Raw genomic sequence first — 20,914 nt, 5'->3', positions numbered from 1 at the left:
AATGATCTCATTCGTTACTAACGAATAATATGTGTACACTACAGTGCATGCATTAAAATACATACCCATTGCTGCCTTCTCCTGTTTCCAGTGCTGCTATGGTTCTCTTCTGCATCATGTGACCGCCATCCTTACTAGCCGGTCTTATGTGGACCAGAAGACACTTTGTCAATTATATCCTATAAGACTCACATCAAGGATCTCATAGACCAACGGCTTGCTCACACGAGCATATAACTCAGGAGTGACATACGATTTTTAATCGAATAGCACACTGACCCATGTTATTCAATGAAGCCGAGCAGATGGCCAATTTTTTTCACTGACAGAATCTGCCTGTGAAAAAAAACTACTGAGATTTCACTCTGTATTAGGCTGAGTGCTAGAAAAAAGTAACAGATACCAAACGGACCATCAGCACAGCATCTGATTTTTATGAATACAATGCAATTCTGTAAGATGGGAAACGGTAATTGGTCCTATAAAAGATTAACAGCTGCTGAGACAAAAAACAGCTTGTATATGGACTGTGCACGGATGACAAGTGAGAGAAAAAACAATTGTCCCTCTCTTCTGGATAAGAAAGGGACCGATTTTTTTTTTTTGAGACGCTCGTGTGACCCCAGCATTATGCTTAGATATGTGAAAGTAGCATATTTTTACATCTGTGAACAGACTATTCTTCTCACACGGGTGAGAGTCAGTTCTTTACCCTCATCCGTTTTTTAAAAATACAAAAAGAACAACTGAACTTTTATTTATCCATCAACTAATAACCCCCTTCACCCTCGGGCCATTTTTCAGTTTTTGTTTTTTCCTCTCCTTCTTCCAAGAGCCAGAAACTTTTTTATACTTCTGTTAATATAGCCATATGAGGGCTTGTTTTTTGCAGGATTTATTTTCAAAAGGGCAAAAGGAGGATGATTTGAACTATTCAGACGTTCTAACAGTTTAAAAAACAACAGATGAAGGTAAAGAACTTACGATCATCTGATAGAATGTGTAACACATAGCAGTGCTTCAGCACAGTTATGTACAGCAGAAATGACGATCTATAAATGCCGGCCATGAGCCACCATTCACAGGAGTATCATAATGACAGGCAATGGTTTCTTCAGCAGACCCTTAGCTGTCATGACAACTCAATGGCGCCCCATCGTAACGTCAGATAGCGGAATTTAACAGGTTAACAGCCACAAGCAGCGCACCGATCCAAACGTAGCTGTTAAAGGCACATTAAATCAGCTGTCATGTGTGGGGCAAGATGCAGGCTCCAACGCTGAGCCCGCATCAAGATCAGGGACAAGACATGTGACAAATGTACATCATATGTCATTTCAATATACTAACCTACCGCTGCTCTCTCCAGGAACCAGAGCCGTTCAGCTCCATGTCTCAGTGACGTTGCCCTTCTGCATACTGTGAAGATCACGCTGCGCTCTACCTTGACCCGGAAGTGGCTTTTACAATGAAACCCTATGGAGCACGAGAAAGAGAATGCATAGGATTTTATTGTAAAAGACTTCCGACTCATGCATAGTGAGCCGGATAGTGATAATTGCGGTGAGGTCACTGAGAAAAAGAAGAACTGGCTCGGGACACCAGAGAGAGCAGCGGTAGACGAGTATATTACTGCACTCACACTAATTTAACAAGGCATCAATTAAAAATGAGTGAAAAATCGTAGTTACTTACCGTTAATGGCATTTCTCTGATCCCATGACGGCACCACGGAGAGAGGGGATCCGGCCCACGGGGACAGGAAACCTACTGATAAAAAGGCGGTACCTCTCTCCCGCATCTGTTGTTTTACAGAGCATTAACGGAACTTCAGCCTAATACTAACACAACACTCTAAGAAAAAGGAATTTCTATAATCATTAAACTGCGTAGAGGAGACACCACGTGACTTTTTGACTAAACTGTATTTACATTAAGTGCGCACCCCACGCGTGTAGGGAGGGAATATACAGGTGCCGTCACGGGATCGGAGAAATACCGTTAACGGTAAGTAACTACGATTTTCTCTTTCCCCCATGACGGCACCATCGAGAGAATTGCAGAGACCATCTATTGGGGGGGACCAATGCCTCCAGCACCCTTCTACCAAAGGTTAAATCTGAGGAGGTGGCTAGGTCCAGCTGATAGTGGTTGAAGAAAGTTGAAGGAGAGGACTAAGTAGCGGCTCTATATATCTGCTCAATGGAGACGCCTGCTCTTTCTGCCCAGGAAGTTGACACCACTCTTGTGGAATGGGCCGTTATTCTGCCTGGGATGTCCGCGCCTTCTGACGAGTATGACAAGGTGATGACGTCCCTTATCCACCTCGCAAGCGTGCTCTTTGATGCCTTTCGCCCTTCCTTTGGCCCCTGGAAGCAGACAAAAAGAGACCTATCCTTCCTACACTCCCTGGTTGCCGCAAAGTATTCCATTAGGCATCTCCTGACATCTAATGTGTGCAAGGTCTCTTCTCCCTTGTTTTTGGGATTGGGGCAAAAGGAGGGGAGGGAGATTTCCTGAGGTCTGTGGAATCGGGACGCTACCTTCAGCAGATAGGCTGGGTCTGTCCCAAGTACCACCCTGTCCTCCAGAATCTATGTAAATGGAGGGAAGGCTGACAGAGCCTGGATGTCGCTAATTCTACGGCCTGATGTGAGGGCTACCAAAAGGGAGGTCTTGAGAGATATTAATTTTAGCAGTGCTTCCTGCATAGGCTCAAAGGGCAGCTTGGTCAGGGCTGAGAGTACCAAGTTTAGATCCCAGGGAGAGGCGTTTAGGGAAGATACGGGCCTGGATCTACTGACTGCCTTAATGAACCTGGACACCCACCGATTCCCTGCCAAGTCACAGTTGTATAGGACCCCCAGGGCTGCCACTTGAACCTTTAATGTGCTGGTAGCTAGGCCTTGCTCTAAGCCCCTTTGTAGGAACTCTAAAATCTTTGATATGGGTACCTTCCCCTTTGGACTAGCCCTTGATACTGAAAGGAACTTCCTCCAGACCCTCCTGTACTGTTTAGTGGTTATCGGCTTCCTGCTTCGTAGTAGAGTGGATACTAAATTTTGGGAGAAGCCTCTGTTGGTTAATAGAGCCCTTTCAAATTCCAGGCCGTCATATCCAGGTTCTCCACCTGGGGGTGCAGTACTGGGCCCTGGGAGAGTAAGTTCAGGATATCCAGGAGGACCCAAGGATCGGAGATGGACATTCTCCTCAACCAAGAGAACCACGTCCTTCTCGGCCAGAAGAGGGCTATTAATATTACCCTTGCTTTGTCCTCCTGAATCTTCCTCAGAACTGATGTGAATTAAGGCTATTGGTGGGAACGCATATGCAAGGGGAAAGTGCCAGGGGATCATAAGGGAGTCCAGGGCTATCGGGCTCCCGGATGGATCTATGGAACAGAATGTTTTCACTTTCCGATTCGTCTTGTTGGCGAATAGGTCTACGTTGGGTTTTCGCAATAGCTTTGTGATCTGATTGAAAACTTCCTGGTTCAACTCCCATTCGCCCGGTCTTAGCTGTGTGCGACTTAGAAAGTCTGCCATCACATTGTCTGACCCTTTTATGTGTAATGCCGCCAGTGAGCCTAGGTTCCCCTCTGCAAAGTGGAAAATTGACTTTGTCACCTCCATAAGAGTACGGGATCTCGTGCCCCCTGATGATTTAAGCCACTACAGTGCTGTTGTCCGAGAACACTCTTACGTGGCGGCCTCTGAGGGAGTTTAGAAAATATAGGCGGGCGCGCTTCGCCGCTAATAGCGCCTTCTTATTCGAGGAGGCTGTCTTTTCGTTCCCTGTCCAGGCTCCTTGTGCTACCTGGTTGTCCCAGTGAGCCCCCCACCCCCTGGGGCTTGCATCTGTAGTAAAGATCTGAGAGACCGGTATCACCCAAGGAACCCCCCTGGATAGGTTGGATGGTTTCGTCCACCACTGTAGAGAGCGAGCTGTTACGGGTGAGATGTTTAACTGCCCTTCTAAATTCCCGTGAAGAGAAATCTCTGCCTCTAGTATCTCCCACTGGAGATCTCTTGTATGAGCTTGGGCCCACTGGACAGCTGGTAGGCAGGCTGTCATTGAGCCGAGCAAGGACATGGCCTTCCTGAGTGTCATTAGTGTCCGTGTTATTGCTCCTGTTGCTAGCTGCTCTATGTGTAGCCTTTTACCTTCGTGGAGCCGGCACTCCTTGCTGATGGAATCTATGGTTATGCCCAAATATTCTTGCACTTGGCTCGGAATTAACCGAGATTTTGGTAGGTTCAGCAGCCAACCTAGGTTGGACAAAGATTCCATAGTCTGGTTCAACTGGTCTCTGCAATGACCAAGGGAGTTGCCTACTACTAGGAAGTCGTCCAAGTATGGGACTATTAGGACGTCCTGTTCTCTCAAGTGTGCCATGACCTCTGCCATGATTTTCGTGAATATTCTCGGGGCGATGGCCAGCCAGAATGGGAGGGCTTTGAATTGGTAATGCTTTATTTCCCCCCCTATCGTGACTGCTATTCTGAGAAACCGGCGGTAGTCCGTGTGTATGGGGACGTGATAGTACGCGTCTTTCAAGTCGAGTACCATCATGTAGCAAGCTGGAAACAACATCTTTACTGCAGATTTTATTGTTTCCATCTTGAATGGAGGAATCACTAGGCATTTGTTTAACCTTTTTTAGTTCATTATCGTCCTGAACGTCCCATCTGGTTTCTTCCGCAAGAAGATCGGGGAATAGAAGCCTTCTCCTTTTTCTTGGTGGGGAACCTCCCTGCAACACCGATTTCTCCACTAGGGTCTGAATCTCCTGTTGTACTGCAACTTGCTCTTCTATCGACTGCCTCTGTGGGGTCACTACGAAAGAGGGTTTGGGTGAGCTGTGGAATTTTAATTTGAGACCTGTTTCTACAATGCTTAGGATCCAGGAACTGCTTGATATCTTTTCCCAGGTCGGGAAGAAGAGGCTCAATCTTCCCCCTACCTGGGAGACACCTTCATTGGGGTTGCTTCTTGTCTGCCGGTTTCCCCAACATGAACCCCTTCCCTTTGCCTCTTCTATCTTCCCACTTATCCTGAGAGTTTTTAGGTGGCTTCCTTTAGATAAATTTCCTGCTCCGAAAACGTTTGAAGGGGAAATTGGATGGGTTAGGGAAAGACTTCTTTTTATCCCCTGCTTTCTCAAGTATATCGTCCAGTGTAGGCCCGAAAAGGAATTCGCCTTCACAGGGGATGGAGCACAACTTTGTTTTTGTTTGCAGGTCTCCCGTCCAGCACTTGAGCCATAGAGCCCTTCTAGCTGCATTCGAGAAGGAGGCTGCCCTGGCTGTCAACCTGGCTGAATCCGCAGATGCGTCCTCTAGAAATGCCGCTGCTCCTTTCATTAACTGGACGGAGTCCAGGATTGCTCCCCTTGGCGTTTTCTTCCTTAGTTGGTCGTCCAGCTGGTCCAGCCACACCATCAGGGCTCTGGCTGTGCAAGTGGCAGCTATAACGGGTTTTAGTCCTCCTCCGGCTGCTTCCCAGGCTCCTTTTAGGAATGTATCCACTTTTTTGTCCATAGGGTCTTTCAGTGTCCCTATGTCCTCGAACGGCAGAGAAAATTTTTTCGAGGCTTTTGCTATGGCGGCATCCACTTTCGGTGCTTTGTCCCAAAATGAGCAGCTTGGCTCCTCAAAGGGGCATTTCCTTTTTGGTGCTAGGAGGCCCTTTTTCTCTGGCCTTTTCCACTCCCTCTGTATGAGCGCCTGGATTTTATCGTTCATGGGAAAAGACCTCCTCTTCTTCTGCTCCAACCCACTAAACATGGCATCCTGAATGGTTCTTTTAGGCCTGGTGTCTACTAGCCCCATACTGGTTCTGATAGCCTTTATTAAGCTATCCGTCTCTTCTATAGGGAAGCAGCTGCGACCTTCATCCACAGAGGACAAGGAGCCGGATGACGGGCTGTGTCCGATGATGACGATTCGCTCTCCCTAGCACTAGGATCTGACTCTGGTTCCTTTCTTTTGGGTTTCTTATGCTTTTTGCTTTTTCCCTGAAGGGTTTTGAAGGTGTGCTCCACCTGGTGAGCAATTAGGGTTCTAAGGTCAGAAGCAAACCCTGGGGATTCCTTGCATATTGTATGTTCAATGCAGGGCTGGCAGAGCCTTTTTTCCCATGCCGTGGGGAGCTCCTCCTTACAAAGTGGGCAAATGTTGTGGTTGGCCTTCTGTGTGCACTTCTTCCCCTATAAGAGAAGGAGGACAGGCCCTAATTACAGCATATACGTTCACATAGTCCACTTACCCGCCAAACCGAAGAAGGATACCGAATCAGACGTGGGCCCCGGATCTGCACGCGGCTTGTCCTTTGGGACCCCTGCCCCCCCGAACTCATTGCTGCGTCGGGACGTGTCGCTGTGATTGCTCCTTGGTCTCCTTCTTACGGTGCGGCTGCGGTGACTTTCGTGGCTGCTGCTGGTGTCCTTTGTCTGAGGACGCGTCCAACAGCTGCTGCTCTTCTGGCTCGGTCACGGTGCCAGGTGACCGGCTGCGCTATGCCCCCTGTGCGCTTTTACCAAGTGAGGGGCCAGTTTCAGAACAAAGTTTGTTTTTTTCCTTTCTTCTGTGCGCACCGGCCCCCAGCTACTTTGCGACGTGTGATGTCGCGCGCTCCGCCCCGCTCATGCGCACCACCGCCGCACCGAGTGGTGCATTGCGCGGGCGGCGGCGTCTCCCCCGGCCTGCTGGCGCGTGTGACGTCGCGCTCCGCCCCGCGCACCACCGCCGGCTCCCAGTGGTGCATTGCGCGGGCGGCAGCATCTCCCCCGGCTGCCGGCGCGCGTGAGGGATACCTGCGCCCGCTGGCGCTTCTCCCACCCCGATACCTGCTCCGACTCAGGGCTGCTCTGGCCGCCATTCTGAGGGAGGACGGATCTTCATGCTGCCGCCTCTCCCTCCGCACACCCTGGAGGCCCGCTGACCCCAGCGGTGGCGCCACGGGCAACCGCCCCAGCTGGGACAGGGGGCTCCCGCTGCCATCATCCAGACTGGTTGGCCCCGGCATCTAGTAAGTCTGTAGGTTCCCTATGGGGACAGGAAACCAACTGATGCGGGAGAGAGGTACCGCCTTTTTATCGGTAGGTTTCCTGTCCCCGTGGGGCGGATCACTCTCTCCGTGGTGCCGTCATGGGGGAAAGAGAAACACTGCTGATATACTGACGTTAGACGCCTGGGTTTTTATTCATTTTTAACCCCTTCACTACCTTGCGATTTTCCATTTTTTGCTCCCCTTCTTCCCAAAGCCATTACTTTATTTTTCCATCAATATGGCCGTATGAGGGCTAGTTTTTTGATGGACAACTTGTACTTTTTAATGACACCATTGATTTTACCATACAGTGTAACAAAAACCGGGAGAAAAAAATTCAAATGCAGTGAAATTGCAAAAAAAAAAAAAAAATGCAATTACCCAATAGTTTTGGGGATTTTTTATTTACCATGTTCACTAAATGCTAAAACTGACCTACAATTATGATTCTCCAGGTCATTATGAGTTAACAGATACCAAACATGTATAGCTTTTTTATTTAAGTGGTGAGAAAAAGGGAATTAGACCTACCGGTAATTCTGTTTCCAGTAGTCCCTCAGGACAGCACCATGGAGGAAGTCCTCCCTTGACCTATAGCGGGACAGGATCACAGAGAGGTTAAAAGGTCCCTCCCCCCTCCAGTGTTTTTTCAAAGTACCACCGAGGATGGATGGAAACGCATCTATAAGAGACCATTTAACAGCTTCATCTTAGTCTGGAGCCATGGCGACCTGACGGACGAACGATCTGCCGGAAGATTGATCCCGTGTAAGCCTAAAGACAAATATAAGGGAGGGAATTAAGGGTGCTGTCCTGAGGGACTACTGGAAACAGAATTACCGATAGGTCTAATTCCCTTTTTCCATTTCGTCCCTCCGGACAGCACCATGGAGAATACCAAAAGGAAAGATCCCAGGGTGGGTACAGAAACCCATGGACCAAAGTCCCAGGCAACAACCAGGCCAGATATAGAAATGATCTGCAAGATCAAAGAAATATAGATGTCTAAAGAAAAGCGCAAAGATAAACACCATAGTGAGTGTCTGATCTATGTCTATAATGGCCAATTTCAGTATGAATGTGGCAAACAAGGAATGCAGCAGAAACAAAGTGAAACACACCCGCCGTACCCCCAATACCAATAACGAACAGCCGTGAATTATAGTTGTTGTGATACTTATAAAACACCGCAGCCACAGAATAGGTTTAAAAACCTTATTGCCCAGCAAAGTATGGTGATAGCCGCAGCCACAACACCATGAGGACTGTACAGACCAGTAATCCGCTGCATGTGGTTAACGACAAAAGGCTGTTCCTTCGTTGGTCCTCCTGGGCTCAGGTTAAACCCTGGTTAGAGATCAGCTTACCAAAGTACAAGGAAACCTGCAAGACACAGACCCTGGACTGCGGGAAGATCAAACCAATAACAGTTAGTACATGGAAAATGGGCAGAGCATTGGGATGCACATACACTACTCATCCAGAAGATCACGCCTATTCCAAACCCTTTGATGTCAAAACCCCCAAGTAAGGGTTATTATTGAAGCTAAGGAAATATGCTATCTGGCAGGTAATATCTCCTGCCATTACCAACATAGGGCTTCTTATTAGAAGCACTGAAAGGGAAACGTGGATCACGCCTGTTTTACCTACAGTATGTTAGATACAGGGAGTCTGGAATCGATGAAAGTGGTGTTGGTGAGGGGGTTGCTGGTAAAAAACCTGTGATACGAGAGATTATTTTGAACTGCCTCTATACGAGTCATTAGTCCGGACATTATATATAAGTCAACTTATCTATCTAGCTATATATACACACATATATATATATACGCGTAGCCTAAAAGGCAATTTTCTCAGTGATATTTATACACCCAGACTGCCATGGTGGGAGTAACCATACCCTATAGCTAGAGACAGTAGTTTTCTCCCCATCACAGAGGGGGATTACCTACTGTGAGGCAATGGGACTATGTCTTCTCAACTCTGTCCAGGTTACAAATTCTTTATCTCAGGAGCCCTGACTGCTGTAAGGAGTGTGTTGTATCCTCTGCCACCTGATGCAGTGCTGCTGTTTTGCCACAAGGTAATGGAAAAAAAAAAAAACAGTGTTCAAGAGCCGTGTTGCTCGAAATGCATATGGTCTCATTACACACCACCCCCCTGTCATTGCTGTGCCATCTGAGATGTCTGTTTTGTCATTTTGAATTTTTTAAGGATCATCCAATAAAATTTTTTTAATTTTTAAATAAGCCTTGTGAGTGAGCTGGATCCACTTCTATTTTCCCTATTGCCTTGGACGCTGTGCAGCAGTGAGGAAGCCGTGCTCCTTCTTGTGCTTGGAATTATATCTCGGGGGTGAGCTGAATGTTCTCTTTTGTTTTTACAAAGGCAATGATGCAGTCCCTGGTAAACATAATACAACAGACTTATGTGACAAAAATCTGTCTACTGGATGTTGATCAAGGCAAATAGTCTGATTGCCGTATGTGGAGCTGGGAAAGATTCTTTCCTTCCACCTCATGGGATTTACTGCCCCCAGGACAGTAGTATGTCCTTTGTAGGATGAACCCAAAGATGTATATCTCCCTTTAAAGCTAATTATGAAAGACTTGCCCTTAGCACTCAAGGCAGTAGCTCCTTGAGAGTTCTGTTCCAAATGGAAGAAATGCTATTTTACTAGACCAATTCAAGGTGGTTTTTTTTTTTTTGGGCTAAGCTCGGATGCCAAGAATGAAGCAACAAAAGTTGGATCTGGGTCCAAACTGAAGGACTCTGGGCCTGAGACAAAACGTGAAGTGGTATGCCAACAATACAGGGTGCGGCCACACAACAAGGCCCAAGTCAGATGGTCTAAGCCAGAGGCCCACAGCCAGCGGCACAAAGCCACAACACCCAAAGTACTATGAGGCACCATGATGTACCATGAAGCACTATGAAACACTAGTGATACACCCTGAGGCACAGGGGCACCAAAGCACTATGATGCACCAAAGCATTATGACGCAACATGATGTATAGAGACGCTATGAAGCACTATGATGCCATATGAAGCAAAAAGGCACTTATGAAGCGCTATGATGCAATATGATGCACAAAGGCACTCTGAAACACTGATGCAATATGATGCATAAAGGTAATATGTTGCAATATGAAGCAATATGATGAGGGGCACTGTGAAGCAGTGTGATGCAATATGCACAGAGGCCAATGAAGCACTATGAAGCAATATGATGCCTAAAGGCAATATGATGCACTATAATGCGATATGATGCAGCGTTGCTGTGAAACACTCTGATGCAATAAGATGTCGAGTTACTGAGAAGTACTATGGTTCAATATGCAGAGGCACTATGAAGCACTATGCCATATGGTGCAACCTGATGTACTCAATATAATGCCTAGAGGCACTATGATGCAATATGACGTGCATAGGTATTATGATGCACAAAGGCACTATGACAGAGGTACTATGATGCAATCTGGTGCAATGTGATGCACTCCATATAATGCATAGAGGCACTATGATGTAATATTATGCACAGAGGCATTATGATGCCATCTGATGCCCCGGGCACTATGGATGCAATATGATGCACTATGATGTAATACGATGCAGAGGCATCCGGAAGCAATATGATCCATAGAGGCACTCAATATAAAGCATAGAAGCATTATAATGCAATATGAAGCGTAGAGGCACTCAATATAGCGCATAGAGGCAATATGATGCATAGACATACTCAATGTGATGCTATGATGAAATGATATGCACAGAGACACTTCCATATAAAGCATAAAAGCACTATAATGCAATATGAAGCATAGAGGTAGTCAATGCATAGAAGCAACCTGATGCATAGAGATACTCAGTGCCATGCATAGAGGCAACCTGATGCAATATGATGCACAGAGGCCCTCAATATAAAACATAGAAGCACCCAATATAATGCATAGAAGCAATATGGTGCACAGAGACACTCAATGTAATGCATAGAGGCAGTATGATGCAATATGATGTCCAGAGGCACTCAAAATAAAGCATAGATGCACTATAATGCAATATGGAGCATAGAGGCACTCAATATAGCACATAGAGGCAATATGATGCATAGAGATACCAATATGATGCTATTATGCACAGAGGCACTCCATATAAAGCATAAAAGCACTATAATGCAATATGAAGCATAGAGGCACTCAATGCATAGAAGCAACATGATGCATAGAGATACTCAGTGCCATGCATAGAGGCACTATGATGCAATATGCCGCACAGAGGCCCTCAATATAAAACATAGAAGCACTAATGCGATATGAATCATAGAGGCACCCAATATATTGCATAGAAGCCATATAGTGCAGAGAAACACTCAATGTAATGCATAAAGGCAGTCTGATGCAATATGATGCACAGAGGCCCACAATATAAAGCATAGAAGCGCTATAATGCAATCTGAAGCATAGGGGCTCAATATAATCCGTAGACCCAGCCGTTGCTCTCAATCCTGTTGAGTGGTGTGATTTTCTTTCTTTTCCCTCTGCGTCTCTACGGCTAGGGCCATGAGCTGCCACTCTGAACGGAACATCTCATTTGTCAGACTGACCCCACCCAAAGGAGCTAATTACTGAGCTGCAGCTGGAGGGCCTTCATGGAGACACTGTGCTGCATTAACCCCGTGTCCTCCCTACGGATGGAGTAGTTAAGTTGAACCATGAGATGTAACCTGGACATATGGCCTTATTATAGCCTAGAGGTCCAAGGCTTAGCTGCATATATGTGAACAAATACCTCATCACCTGAGCAGCTTTCGGCACAAAGGCATGAGACTAGCATCCGTCCAGAGGCCTAGGCCATCAACAACATTCCACCGTGCACTTACCTGTGCTGGCTCCATACCTGCTAGAAAACAGGGGGAGCTGGTAACGCCGAGAGCCCACCATGGAGGGAAGCGGCGTCCCGTCAGGCATGCTGCATTACTGCCAATGATTTCCTCTCCTGTGCCCCACGAGATCCAGGAAACTCGCCTGTCTCGTTCTGCACAACCGCGTTATACAGTGGAATGCACGCCGACCTGCTCTGGCATCACCGGAGGAGCGACACCTTCTTCTCCACCCGATTTCCGTAAGTTGCAGTAGCTTGCAGGCCGGCGTCAGAGCCGAGAGCCTCCACTGTGGGAGGAAGCGGCTCCCCAGGAGCCTCGTCCGCACCCTGGTCTCTGTGGCTGAGGGACCCCCCTAGGAGGGTTTCAGCCCCGGGCTGCTTGACAGGGGGAAGGTTTGGCCCAGCCGCCCGATCCCCTTGGGCCCCGTCAAACGTTCACCATCTATCTTCACTCCTCCTGGAGCAACCTCTCCTACGACCGTCCCCTTTGGGACAGGAACCTTTTAACCTCTCTGTGATCCTGTCCCGCTATAGGTCAAGGGAGGACTTCCTCCATGGTGCTGTCCAGAGGGACGAAATGGAAAAAAAAAAAAAAAAAACAGACTTTGTTAGATGTTCTATATTTTGATTGGGGGAAAAGGTGGTGATTTGAACTTATGGTTTTTTAAGTTTTTTTGAATTGCTTCAACTTTTCCCTTAGAAAACTTGAAGCTGAGACACAGCAAGGCGGGTCACAGTACGGGGGGTCTTCTGCAGACCCCTGGGTGTCATGACAACCCATTGGCACCCGCGATCATTGGCACCGTGCTTCCGGATCGCAAAAGTTAAATGCGCTGTCAGAGCTGACAGCGGTATTTAATATGTTAGCAGGCTTTGTGGATCACAGATCAGATCAGCTTTCATGTGCAAGGATAGATGCAGGGAGACAACCTTGGGCGTACTTATACATCCAAGGTTGTAAAGGGGTTAATAGATCTCCATATACATCAGTGGCCAAGTCTCATCTGCAAAAGAGGATCAGACACGTTCCAAGCCCAACAGACCTGTTTTAAAATGGATGTGTGTATGGATAAATGAATCTTTACGAGTCAAATAAGAGTAAAATAAAAAGCACACAGACGTGAACAAAAGATGTGTGAATGTAGCCTTATATTATGAAAGCAACAAACTGCACATTGTGTGAGCCGTCAAATCTTAGATGCAGTCAGATGATGCAGAAGTCACCCAGGACAGCGATGGAAACAGAAGAAAGCAGTGACAGTGATGGGTAGTTATATAAATACATGCACATACTACTCATCAGTAAAGGACTGGGCTTTAAAAAGATAAACAAATAAAACACCAGTGATACATTAAATATTCAAAGTGGGAATATCCACAATGGGAATGTATCAATACCTGCACACCACACATACACTGTGCTCCAAATTATTATGCAAAAAATATTTCCTCATATTTTCTCTAAATTACCTATATGAATTGCAGTCATTGTTATTTTCCAGTCATCTAATATTCTAGTATAACTGCAATGTTTTTGAACAAACTGCCTATGAAGACAGTATATTTTTAAAAAGAAACACTCAAAATGCAAATTATTATGCATAGCAGAGTTTTCAACCTTTTTATTTTTATTTTGAACAAAAAAATGGTCAATTGTGAAATTATAAGCATTATCAACTTATTACAAAATGAAATCATACAGTTTTCAAGTCAAAACTTTATTCTAGGTGATGTTACATTTGCACATAGGACCCCTTGTTCGAAAGAAGCTTCTGAACTCTCTCGTCCATTGAATTTGTCAGTTTTTGGATGGTTTGTGCTTCAATTGTTTTGCATGTGGACAGAATACCCTCCCAGAGCTGTTGCTTAGATGTGAACTGCCTCCCGCCATCATAGACACTCCTTTTGATGATGCTCCAGAGGTTCTCAATGGGGTTGAGGTCAGGGGAAGATGGTGGCCACACCATAAGTTTGTCCTCTTTTATGCCCATAGCAGCCAGAGATGCAGATGTGTTATTTGCAGCATGAGACGGTGCATTATCATGCATGAAAATGATCTTGCTGCGGAAAGCACGGTTATTCCTCTTGAACCATGGCAGGAAGTGCTATTTTAGAAACTCCACATAGATTATGGAGTTCATCTTTACCCATTCAGGGATCCTAAAGGGGCCGACAATCTCTCTCCCCATGATTCCAGCCCAAAACATTACTCCACCTCCTCCTTGTTGGCGCCTTAGCCGTGTTTTCATGGGGTGTCCATCAACCAGCCATCCTCCACTCCATCCGGACCATCGAGCGTTGCACAGCACTCATCGGTGAACAAAACAGTTTGGAAGTCAGTATCGTTTGGCCCACTGGAGCCGTTTCTGCTTGTGTGCAGTGGATAGAGATGGTCGACAGGATGGCTTACGCACAGCTGCAAACCTCTGAAGGACCCTGCATCTTGTTGTTCGGGGGACGCTGGAGGCACCAGCAGCTTCAAAAACTTGTCTGCTGCTATGACAAGGCATTTTTGCAGCTGCTCTTTTAACCTGACGCAATTGCCTGTTGGAAAGAGTCCTCAATTTTTCCTTATAAGCACGCACATGTGTGTGCTGGGAATCAGCTACATACTTCTTGATTGTGCGATGATCACGATGAAGTGTCTTGGCAATGTTGATTGTAGTCATGCCTTGACCTAAATACTCCACAATTTGTTGCTTATCAGCAGCCGACACATCCTTTTTCTTTCCTATTTTGGCAAAAAATGTAGGCTGCTTAATAATGTGGAACAGCCTTCTTAAAGGGCTTGTCACACTAAGCGATATCGCTAGCAATATTGCTATAACTTGTGACGTTATAGCGATATTGCTAGCGATATCGCTGTGTGTGATACTTACCTACAACCCGCTCCTCATCGCTGATCGCGCGAGAACAGGCTGGACTGTTTCTCGTCGTCAGCTTCCTGTGGAGAGACGAGCGTGGAGCCGGGTGGGAGGACGCAGGATCGCCTAGTGTGACAGGTAAGTAGTGACCCCCGTCCCCAGCGATGTCGCTAGTGAGATCTGCCTGTGTGGCAGCTCACTAGCGACCACTTAGCGATGCACCAGCGATCCTGACCGCGTCATATCGCTGGTGCATTGCTAAGTGTGACAGTACCTTAAGTAGTCTTGCCTTTATTTGGACACACCTGCCAAACTAATTTTCACAGGTATCTGCAATTGCTTTCAGTGATATAAAGAGCCCTGACACACATCACCATCAATGAGTTTAAATGACAAACAAAAAAATTCTAACCTTATCACTCCTAAACTCTTTTTGCATAATAATTTGGAACACAGTTTAATGGCAGTCCCTAAACCAGTATCTGCATTAGGGCAGAGACACACTGCCGTATTTTTCGTCCGATAATCGCATTGTAAAACTCGCACTGGCTGCCTGTTCTCCTGAGCTTGACAACTGCACAGTAATCCATCATGCTGTCATGCTCAGGTCAGGAGAGGTGCCGGCCAGTCCATGCAATGCAATGCAATTATCGCAGGAGAAATACGCCAGTGTCTCTGCCCTTAGGTTCTAATCTAAAATAAATTATTTACCTCCAGCCGGCTAACAGTCTCTTCATTGCCAACTATTTCATTCAGTTTTAAGGGTCTGTACTTCTCCACCCTAATTAAAGGAAGCAAACATTAAATGTTACTTTGGAGCAATTCTCATATATTCACTATATAAATCTGTCCAACCTGCTCATGGTATTATTAGCAATACAGCAGTGGCGAGAGCACAGGAGCGCATATCCTAAACATGTCCAAGACGTGCACGCCAATCTAAAGAGGTGCACCCCAATCTAAAGGGGGGCCTATTCTATTACATAGGCACTTCTCCGCATTCCCGCTTGAGACATGTAATAGGAGCTGGAATTGAGACACTAAAGTATTCCCTAAGGGGTCAAATTAAGATTATTATACACATGACAAGCAAGTAGCTTGATCCTTAATGAACTGTTGAATGGTCCCTCATCCAGTGAACGATCTTTCTGCCAAATATGTTCAGTGATACCGGCCAAGTATTAAGTAGTATGGGAAGTGACCCAATGACTACGTGAATGATTCATGAAGTGTTGTACACGCCAGTCTTTATGAAGGGGTGCGCCGCCTCTTGTCAATGCTTCATCAGAAATGCTACTCCAGAAAGGGACCGAAATAACATTGCTGGAGCAAGTAATGGCGCAACTTTTCGCGAACTCAGCAGCTGAGCACCGCCACGCTCCTCCCACTTTGGTGGCAGCACTGACTGGCCGAAAGTCTCAAACCTTTCACACATCTACACGATGCACAACTTTGTGCCTTTTCAAAGTGCTGGACGTCAGAAATTGCCCACGTGACCCAAATCCAATCACGTATTAGGACTAATTCACATGATCTGCAAGAAACAGACTTGATAAACGAGGAGGGGGTGTCGCATTGTATGTTCGAAACGCGTATATCTGCACAGAGATTGAAGCTTCAGAGACTGGGAGTTCTGTGGAAACTGTTTGGGTAAGAATACAAGGACAGAACAATGGAAAGGACACCATTGTAGGTATTTACTACAGGCCGCCTGTGCAAGCCGAAGATATAGATGAACTCTTTATGCATCAGATGGCCAAGTTCTCCAAAAAATATGACATAGTTGTCATGGGAGATTTCAACTATCCAGACATTTGTTGGGAATCTCTCTCAGGCAAAACTAACAGGTCAAGGAAATTCTTATCCTCTCTTGCTGACAACTTTATCTTCCAAAAGGTAAGGGAGAAAACAAGGGGAACTGCTACCTTGGATCTAATCCTTATAAACAGGGAGGAAATGGTTGAGGAGGTAAAAGTGGCTGGGACCCTAGGAGGTAGCGACCATGCTATTTTAGAATTTTGGATAACTAGAGGCGGAAGACCTGTGAAGACTCAGACGTCAAGGTTAGATTTCAGAAAGGCAAATTTTAAGGGATTCAGAAAGAGAATTGGAGGGATCCAATGGCTGGATATCCTTAAAGACAAAAATGTCCAGGAAGGATGGGAAATCTTGAAAAATGAAATTCTCAAAGCACAGTTGTTAACAATTCCGAAAAGAGGGAAGAATAGGAAGCATTTAAGGAAACCAGGATGGACGAACACAGAACTTAAGCACATGCTAAAAAGGAAGAAAAAAATGTTTATAAAATGGAAAGAGGGAGGCATATCTAAAGAAGAATATAATGCTGTCTGCAGAACCTGCAGGGCACAAATCAGATTATCTAAAGCTGAAAATGAACTGAGGCTTGCAAGAGATGTCAAAAGCAATAATAAAGGATTTTGGGGATATGTCAAAAGTAAAAGAAAAGTCAAAGATGCTATAGGATTTTTACAGGATGAAAATGATGAAATGGGTAAGACAGGATGTTGAGAAGGCTGAACTTTTAAATTCCTATTTTGCATCTGTTTTCTCTCAGAAAGGAAATGCAACATCAACTGTTATTCACTGTCCTATTAAGGGAATAGAAGAATCCAGGATATCTATAAACAGAAAGATAGTGAGGAAACACTTAGCTAACCTAAATGAATTCAAGTCTCCAGGTCCAGATGAATTACACCCCAGAGTACTGAAGGAGATAGCAGAAGAAATTTTTGAACCCCTCTCCATAATCTTTGAAAATTCTTGGAGAACAGGAGAAGTGCCAGAAGACTGGAGAAGAGCAAATGTTGTTCCTATCTTCAAAAAGGGGAAGAAGGTGGACCCAGGCAACTATAGGCAGGTGAGTCTGACTTCTATACCAGGAAAGATCTTTGAACAAATTATTAAACAACATGTATGTCAATACCTGGATAAGAATGAAGTGATTAAACAGAGTCAGCATGGGTTTCTAACTAATAAATCATGTCAGACTAACTTAATTTCCTTCTATGACGGTATCACTGATTGGGTGGATCAAGGAAATGCTGTAGATATAGTATATCTTGACTTCAGCAAAGCATTTGACAAAGTCTCTCATACAATCCTTATTGAAAAAATGACTAAGTATGGAATGGACAAGGCAACTGTTAGGTGGATTCATAACTGGCTTAGTGATCGGACCCAAAGAGTGGTCGTAAATGGCTGCACATCCAGTTGGAAGAATGTCTCAAGTGGGGTACCACAGGGCTCTGTCCTGGGCCCTGTATTGTTCAACATCTTTATCAATGATTTAGATGAAGGAATTGAGGGTAAACTGATTAAATTTGCTGATGACACAAAGCTAGGAGGGATAGCTAATACTAGAGAAGAGAGAGAGAGGATTCAAAAAGATTTAAATAAACTGGAGAAGTGGGCAGCAACTAACAGAATGGTTTTTAACAGGGAGAAATGCAAAGTACTACATCTGGGCAATAAAAATGAAAAAAGCATATATAGAATGGGAGGAATAGGGCTAAGAGACAGCACATGTGAAAAAGACTTGGGTATACTAATAGATCACAGACTGAATATGAGTCAACAGTGTGATGCAGCAGCAAAAAAGGCAAATGCAATTCTAGGATGTATTAACAGAAGCATACAGTCTAGATCACGTGAAGTCATTATTTCCCTCTACTCCTCTTTGGTCAGACCTCATCTGGAATATTGTGTCCAGTTTTGGGCACCACATTTTAAAAAAGACATCAACAAACTGGAGCAAGTTCAGAAAAGAGCGACCAGAATGGTGACCGGTCTGCAAACCCTGTCTTATGAGGAAAGGTTGCAGGATTTGGGAATGTTTAGTTTGCAAAAGAGAAGACTGAGAGGAGACTTAATAGCTGTCTACAAATATCTAAAGGGCTGTCACATTGTAGAAGGATCAACTTTATTCTCATTTGCACAAGGAAAGACTAGAAGCAATGGGATGAAACTGAATGGGAAGAGACACAGATTAGATATTAGAAAAAACTTTTTGACAGTTAGAGTGATCAATGAGTGGAACAGGCTGCCACGAGAAGTGGTGAGTTCTCCTTCAATGGAAGTCTTCAAACAGAGGCTGGACAGACATCTGACTGGGATGATTTAGCGAATCCTGCTTTGAGCAGGGGGTTGGACCAGATGGCCCAGGAGGTCCCTTCCAACTCTACGATTCTATGATTCTATGATCCAATTTTTGCATCTATATTATTAACTGAAGGCCAGAGGTGTTTGCAAGTCCATGAGCCACAAACATAGGGAAGGCTAATAATCTGGGTCAAGTAATCAGTCAGGTTGGGACCTGCGGCTGTCTGCTATGCAGTCGTGCGAGTTAGTTAAAAGTAAAACAAGTATATTTTTATCATTTCAAAGCCCATGTTCATCACCTTTTTATTTTATTTAGTCTACTTCTGTAGCACCATACTCCACAGCGCTTTACAGACATTATCACCGCTGTCCCCATTGGGGATTACAAGCTAAATTCCCTATCAGTATGTCTTTGGAGTGTGGGAGGAAACCGGAGAACCCAGAGGAAACCCACGCAAACACGGGGAGAACAAACTCCTTGCAGATGATGTCCTTGGTGGGATTTGAATCCAGGAACCCAGCCAGGTTACAAGGCTCATTGTAGGTTTCTTGCCGTCCTCCCACCAGGACAGATGCTCCAGCGTGCCTACATGTGCTCCGCAATAGAGATGAGCGAATATGTCCTTATTCGGCACGCTATAGCGCTTACAGAATAAGCTGCAGCGGGAACCTGGATCGCGCCGGTGCCGCAGCTGCATGTGTTGCGGGTGTGTCACAGTACATGCATGGAGATCCGGTTTGTGGTGGTCTCCATACATGTGCTAGGACACAGCTACGACACCGATCAGCCGGCGCAATCCAGGTTCCCGCTGCAGCTTATTCTGTAAGCGCTATAGCGTGCCGAATAACATATTGGCTCATCTCTACTCAGCAGGCTTTATGCCCAAATCATAGTCATCAGCAGATTAGAAGAGGGAAGTGGCGGCCTCTAGGAGACCCTCTAACTACTATAGAGACCACTCTTCTAATACATGTGCTGTATCGCTGGCCCCCAGAGCACAGCTAGGAGCCACTACCTCTCTGGCATGAGCAGGACATTAGCGCTGCAGGCGGGGGAGCGCAGTCTGACGGGGAATCTACTTCTACTAGCTCCCGCAGTGTGCACGGAGCCGCCATTTGCAGGGCTGCTGCCAGCACTCACCAGGGCAGCTCGTACGCTGCAGGCGGCGGCCCCTTGCTCCCAGGTGCAGTGTTTAGCGGCTCTTTCTCCTCCATTGCCACCTCCATGTTTATTTCCCGCCGGCTGTATAGCGCCTGCGCACTGCGGTGTGTGTCTCCGTGTGCAGCGATGTATATGACACTCGGTATTATGCTGTAGCTCTAGCGCGCCCTCTAGCCGCCGTTCTTCCACATGACGTGATGCGAGCCCCTCACAGTTTACCTCACACATTGCAGGCTCCTCTGGCGTGCACAAGGCCCTATCAGGGTTAGGAAACCCCCTCCCAGACAAAACGTTACACATTCAGGCTACATTCCCACCAGGAGCTTTTCTTGCATTTTTAATGTTACAGAATTTCTGCACCTCTTATGTAAATTAAGTCACATGCATTTTTTTATTGCGTTTTGTGTGCGTTTTTATTGCATTTTTGACCCTGCGTATTTTTGTATTTTGTTGGTGTGTCATGCTTTAACACGTTAACCCCCGGAGCTCTTTTTTCGGTTTTGTGTTTTCGTTTTTCGCTCCCCTTCTTCCCAGAGCCATAACTTTTTTATTTTTCGATCAGTATGGCCATGTGAGGGCTTGTGTTTTGCGGGACGAGTTGTACTTTTGAATGACACCATTGATTTTGCCATGTCGTGTACTAGAAACGGGTGCACCTACCATGAGGCAAGTTTAGCGCTTTGCCTCGTTCAGGCAGCGGTGCATCCCTGAAGAGAGGGGGCAGCAGATTCTCCTCTCCTGCATCTGCTTGGGTTGCTCATAAATGGCTGTACTGTGCGCACAGGACCTGTGATGAGGTTACAGGAGGGAAGGAGTCACATGATCCGGGGCCTC

The 20,914-nt window shown here is 45.9% G+C and overlaps 1 protein-coding gene across 4 annotated transcripts in view; it reads right to left on the bottom strand.

Moving 5' to 3' along the window:
• Nucleotides 1–20,216, bottom strand: part of RFC2 (replication factor C subunit 2) — a 66,861-nt gene extending 46,645 nt beyond the window's left edge. For 2 of the 4 annotated variants that reach the window (XR_012232019.1, XR_012232027.1), the window contains exon 1: nt 66–7,566. Coding sequence is in view for 2 of the 4 variants with exons in the window: in XM_073574856.1 (XP_073430957.1) it covers nt 15,511–15,580; nt 20,060–20,145 (156 nt within the window). In the remaining 2 variants the exon portion in view is untranslated. The other 2 variants (XM_073574856.1, XM_073574858.1) reach the window with 2 other exon arrangements.
• Nucleotides 20,217–20,914: the final 698 nt, after the last annotated feature.

The sequence above is a fragment of the Dendrobates tinctorius genome, unplaced genomic scaffold (assembly GCF_039654945.1).
Source record: "Dendrobates tinctorius isolate UK_male_01 unplaced genomic scaffold, ASM3965494v1 ptg000007l, whole genome shotgun sequence".
Taxonomy (NCBI): domain Eukaryota; kingdom Metazoa; phylum Chordata; class Amphibia; order Anura; family Dendrobatidae; genus Dendrobates; species Dendrobates tinctorius.
This window is presented reverse-complemented; position numbering and strand designations above follow the sequence as displayed.